Raw genomic sequence first — 6,216 nt, forward strand, 5'->3', positions numbered from 1 at the left:
TTTTCCATTTGCCTAACCGCAGCTAGGACTTATGCCTAAGTACCACTTAGGACTTTCCTGCAAACTTGTTCAACATATTAGAAATCAAAACACCTTAACTTTGAACCCTTTGACATAATCAAAACATAGGTTCGATCGTCGGATGCTTCCCGCACCAACAGATAGGTCTGGAGGACTTAATCCCTGGGTAGCCGAATACTGAGTCTTGATGAGTGAAGCCAAGTGGCGAAAATCCTAAGGGGTGGTAACCTTAGGTTCTTGTAAGTGAAGCCAGATGAAGTAAATCCTAGGGGGTGGTAACCTTAGGTAACGAGAAGTCTTGGAGGAGTGAACTCCAAGCAAGGTTGTTCGGATGGTTTCTGGTCGACCGCGCGCGATCGACTGGACCAGCGAATCTCAGTAAATCTAGGTTTAGGTTTACCATTGTATTCTATATTACTATTATTGATGTGGCTAATGTAGTATTGTAGGAAAAGTCTTAGTGGATCGAGCGATCAGACACTAAGCTGGCAAAAGTCCAAACAGGTCTGGAGGACCAATGTTTGGCAGGTAAGTTAAGGTATGCAACTGGAGGAGCGACAGTGAGGTCGGGTTCCTAAAGGGAACAACCTTAGGTCGCTGATCCAACTGAAGAAACCGGGAAGGTTTCCAAGTTGAGATCAAGGCAGTTCTACTGTCTATATTACTCATGTATTATATTACTGTGCTAACCTTTGTTTTGCAGGAATACTATTTAATTCTGTTTTGCAGATTCGGCCTGATCGGTCGACCGAATAGGATGATCGGTCGACCGAACCAGCTTGACTCAGACCATAGATCAGTTCAGACCAAAGCGAAGTACAGTCCGATCGAAGCTTGATCGGTCGACCGAACCAGGGATCGGTCGACCGATCCAATCAGTATTAATGGAGCATTAAATGAAGATCTCAGCAGATTTCGACGAACAGGGAAGGAAGCTGTTTGGTCGACCGAAAAAGAGGTTCGATCGACCGAACCCTTAAAGAACAGTAAATGCAGAAGATCGAGCCAGCGTCAGACTCCAACCAAGAAGGAAGGGAGCGGGTTCGGTCGACCGAACAGAGGGATCGGTCGACCGAACGACAGTGGCACTTATAAAAAGGAGCTCGAGATATGAGGCTTAATAGAACACTATTGATTATCAAAAGGCTCTTCTCCGCACAAGCTGCTCGTACTGCAAGATTCACTACAACTCTTCAAGCTACTTCGGAAGTACCGACCGAGCGTCCATTTCTACATCTTGTCGGTATAATTTTTATAGCTTGCATTGTAATTAATATAAGCAATATAGTAGGGTATTACTATCTTGCTCATTTGTACGATCTGCTTCTTTCCGAGGATCTCGGAAAGAATGGTTATAGTGGATTACCCATCGGTGGGGTCAAGGATCGCGGGCCTTCTAGTAGGAGTCGAGCTAGGCTCCGAACGAAGTAAAAGAACTTGTCTCTTTTCTTATTTTCCGCTACACGATTCTGATTTACAAAGTAAAAGAAAAATGTTAAAAGAAGCGATATTCACCCCGCCCCCCTCTATCGCTCGCATCCGATCTATCACTTAGGAGCACATGAAGTTGAGTGGAAGACGTGGCTAACGAGAAGGACGGCATAGGGAGAGAGTCGACGAGCTCGATGTGTCTGAGGGACGAGGTGCCGTGGAAGAGTACATCAGCGGACGAGAAGGAAGCGTGCGGTGTTTCCGAATGATGAGAAGCTAGAGCAGAAGATTGCTCGGGGAGCAAGAGACGCAGCTAGTGAGAAGGTCGGCACGGGAGAGAGCCGACGGGTTCGGTGCGTCCGAAGGACGAAGAGCTACGGATGAGTACGCTGGCGGATGAGAAGGAAGCACGTGACAATTCCAAGGGATGAGAAGTCGGAGCGGAAGCCTGCTCGAGAAGGCCAGAAGTTGGGTTCGAGTGAGCCCTATTCCGGATGGCCGAGATCACCCAAGCAAGAGGAGCCGGAGCAGAAGACCCGGACTGAGGCGAGCTGAACTGGAACAGAGGGTCCGGACTGAAAAAAGCCAATTCTATTGACTTTCTTGGTCCGGGGCGCCCGAAACCCTTCCAAGCGCCTGGACCAGTCCGGGGCGCCCGGAACCCTTCCGAGCGCCCGGACCTGGATTTCATCCAAATCGTAGTCAAACGCGATCTATGCGAAAAGGCATAAAGTTTTATCCCCTCTCAAGTGCCTGGAACTCTTCCAAGTGCCCCGACCAAGACTATAAATATAGTTTTGGTCCAAGAAGCTCAACAATACAAGCAATTCTGATTACAACACTTGTATGCTTTCATTGTTAGTTTAGCTTTTTATTTTTCCGTGCTTGAATGATGTAAGAGGCTTTTCCGCCTAAAAAGAGATATCTGTTGCGCTTTATTCTCCTTGGATTAATAACCTCCCCAGTTGTAACTAAGTAAACTCCTGTGCCTCTTCTTTTAGTTTATTGCTCTTATTTATTTATGCAAGTGTCAGTTTAAGAAGTCTGAGAAGGGTTTGTTTTTATTTGTGCAGGCTATTCAACCCTCCTTCTAACCGGCCTTCAAAGGGACCAACAGAAAGAGTATCTTCCACTACCGCCACTTAAAGTTTAACCCAGTGAATTTCTCCGGCTTGTCCCTATAGTTGATTGGAACATTGTCAATCAGAACGGATAGAGCTATCACATGTTGAGCATCTTGTTCCTCAACAGCTTCTGTGGCGGCTATCTCAACAGTTTAAAAATATGTTTTAAGATTGTTATTCAATCTTGCTACAAAGGTTGTTATCGGAGTTATGAAGGAATAGTCTGAATTTGAAATGATAAAATTGAAATCGGACTTATCTATCAAGATGGCATCATTGTGGTCAAGCGCTGATGGGAAGCCAAGTACCAAACGAACAATAGAAACTTGATTGTCAAGTTGAGTTCAAGCAAGCCCAAGTCTAAGAGAGACGAGTGTCGAGTCCTAATCCATCTGCGTGCCATGTGGGATGAGAGTCAAGTTCGATTGGAAAAGCACATAGGAGTCACGTGACTTTCGAGTTGCTCGATTAGCCTGAGTGACTCGAGTGCTTCAAGGTTCGAGTAGGCCTTTTGTCGAGAGATTTGAGTGTCGAGTGGGTAGAGTGCAGCGAAATCTGAGAGATTTGAGTGTCGAGTTACCCAAGTGTCAAGTGGTCCTAGCCAATCATCGAGAGGCCCGAGTGTTGAGTGTCGCCTGAGCCAAAACTTGAGTGGGTCATTGTTATCTGAGCGTGCAGGAGAGAGAGTTTGACACAGTTTTCTTAAAATAGATTCATTTCCTCTAGCGGTGTTTCAAAGTTACGATGAAAGTCTGTTTCCCATGATACAATGACAAAATCAAGATCGCAACCTAACATAGGTTGTTCATGACAAATTGAGCACGTATTCAAACACTATCACATAAGAGCTATTGAGCAGGTCACTCAACAAAAAGGAGAACAATTGGACCAAGATGGATGGAGTTTTTACTCTCTTTATCTCTGATCGAGTTCACGATCTCCTTATATAGAAGCTCCAACCCTTAACAATAAATGATTGAATAAAGGTCATTTAATATCTTTATTTGCCCGGCTCAAAATGTCGATCATCAGCTATCAATTGTCGATAGTTTTCTGTCAGGATGGTTACAAATTCACTATTAATGTCGACCATTTCGAGCTCGGCCATTAATGCGTCCATTACGCACTTGAGCAAATAACACAACGGATTTGGAAGACAAAACATAGGTAGATTTGTTTAAGTAAATTTTATCTCGATCGATCTGAATTCGACATTTATAGATCATGCTCGAATCACTTAGGTTCAAATACAATCCGAACCATGAATTTACATATTTGCAAGCGTAAAAAAGAGATATACATATAGTCATACTATGTTATGTTGTCCGACTCATGTGCGCTACTCTCACGAACATCCACATGTCCAAATCCATTATAACCCACCTTCAAATTACTCAACTCCATTTCGTCCTTTTTCATTCACAATTTTCACAATTTTTCCAACAATCCTGTCCGAGCGAGGAACAGTCCAACAGCAAAGCGGTCCTAAGATTCTCACTGCGTCTCCCACAACCCCACTTTGTCTCCACAAGCCCGCCAAGTGGTTTTGTGACCTTCCTCCCGCGTCAAGAAGATATGGTGGTTCCACTGCCACTCCCTCTCCTTCCTCCTCTTCACTCTGCTTCACATATATATATACATCTCGAGCATCCTCACTCTCTTCACCAGAATCTCAGATCTCCAGGTGCTTGCCAATGGCCGCCTCTCTGCCATCTTCCATCGCTGTCCTGCTGCTGTTGCTCTTCCTTCACAGTAGCTTCACTCTTTGCTCCTCGTCCGCCGACGCCACTGGTTCTTCTTCCAAGCCTCAAAAGGCGAAGCTTTTGATCAGAACATCGGTCGACAAGGAAGATGGTGCTGAAAGGGGGCAGAATCCTGCAGCGCCCAAGAAAAATCCGATCTTGGTGGCCAAAAACCAGACCAAGCTCTTGAAGCCCAAGAAAGCCAATTCCACCGCCACCGCCGCTGCGAGTGCCAAGGTTAAGCTTGGTAAAAGCTTCAATGCCACCCTCAAAGCCTCGAATTCAACCAAACTTCTCGATGCTGCCAAGCTTAGCAAGGCGAATTCTACAAAATCGTCCAAGGACAAACTCAAATCCTCCAATTCTGCCGCCAATTCGACCAAATCTTCCAAAAAATTAGGTTTTGATTCGTCCATTGCTAAAAATAAGATCGAATCCTCCGTCAAGGTGCCCAAGGCGCAACAACCCGCCAAGGAGGCACCGGCGAAGAAGCCGCCGACGGTGAAGGAAAAGGTGAAGACGGCGGCGAAGCAAGGGGCGAAGACGGAGGAGCTAGCCGCCGGGATGGAGATGGAGGACGAACTGGACGACGGCACGGATCTCATCTCAGACTTCCGGGAGCTCCCCTCTCGCCTGTTCCCAGATCTAGAGCGCCTCTCCACCACCTCCAAGGCCTACATCTCCGCCGCCAACAAAGGCATCGCGGAAGGCGTCAAGCCGTACGTAGGAAAGAGCTTCGCCCCCAAGGTCGCCCCCGTGCTCTCCTCCCTCTTCCTGGTGCCCCCCTTGCTCCTGCTCGCCCTTCTCTTCCGCCGCCTCCGCGCCTACCTCTCCCTCCACCGCCTGCTCCTCTTCACCCAGGCTTACCTCGCCATCTACTTCGGCACCCTCGCGCTTACCGCCCTCGCGACGGGGCTCGAGCCCCTTCGCTTCTTCTACGCCACCTCGCCGGCCTCCTACACCTGGATGCAGGCGGCGCAAACGATGGGCTACCTGATCTACCTGGTGCTTCAGCTGTCCGATCTAGTCTCCCTCTTCTCCCGCTTCGAGGACTCCCCCGCCACCTCCTCGCGATCGCTCGCCCTGGCGCAGATGGTGATCGGCCTGGCGGTCGGCATCCACTACTACGCCGCAGTCTTCCACCGCGCGGTGAACGGCGAGCCGCCGCGGGTCAACTGGCGCGTGCACGGCATCTACGCCACGTGCTTCCTCGCCATCTGCACGTGCGCGCGCGCCGATCGGAGGAAGAAGGCCTACTACGATTGCGGCGAGGACGGGAAGAAGAATTAAATTATTTCAAAGGGGCATTACCGAAAATCCACTTACAGGAGCATAATTGTAAAAGAGAGAATGAATGACGCATACGAGCCAGCTGTCGGCGGCGCTATTTTTTTTTTTTAGCAATAATTTATATTTTTCATGAATGTGATTTTACGAGTTATTGAAGAGGGCTTTAGTTTTTTTAACTTTTAATAGTGATAGTACACCCGTCTCTGTATATAATATAATATATTGAAATTATGTTTTATAATAAAATTATATTAATTAAAATATTTTAACATTAAAAATATTAAAGTAGAATCATTAGGGTAAAGTACATAATTTTTGAAAATTAATTTGTCTTTGAAAATTCGAATTGTTTGAATTTTCGAATGTCACTCTTATGATTTCCCTATGAAAAAATTAATTTAATTTAATATTATACTTATCTTAGTAAAAAAAATTAAGAAAAATATATTTTTTAACATTGTCGGCCTAAAATATTTATAAAAATTTTTTTGATCATAGTGTTATCAATTCTAAGATGTGAGACTAAAGAGAACTATATGTTTTTATATAAAACAACCAGAGAAAATTAATAATGAGAAAAATTCATAATAATATGCCGTAGCTGAGTC

At 45.8% G+C, this 6,216-nt stretch overlaps 1 protein-coding gene across 1 annotated transcript; it reads left to right on the forward strand.

The window, feature by feature from the left end:
* The first annotated feature begins 4,270 nt into the window (after positions 1 to 4,270).
* Positions 4,271 to 5,608, forward strand: LOC122031302. Its single transcript, XM_042590426.1, has one exon. The coding sequence runs from the start codon at positions 4,271 to 4,273 to the stop codon at positions 5,606 to 5,608; it is 1,338 nt and encodes a 445-aa protein (XP_042446360.1).
* The last annotated feature ends 608 nt before the right edge of the window (positions 5,609 to 6,216 follow it).

Source organism: Zingiber officinale, chromosome 11A (assembly GCF_018446385.1).
Source record: "Zingiber officinale cultivar Zhangliang chromosome 11A, Zo_v1.1, whole genome shotgun sequence".
Lineage (NCBI taxonomy): Eukaryota > Viridiplantae > Streptophyta > Magnoliopsida > Zingiberales > Zingiberaceae > Zingiber > Zingiber officinale.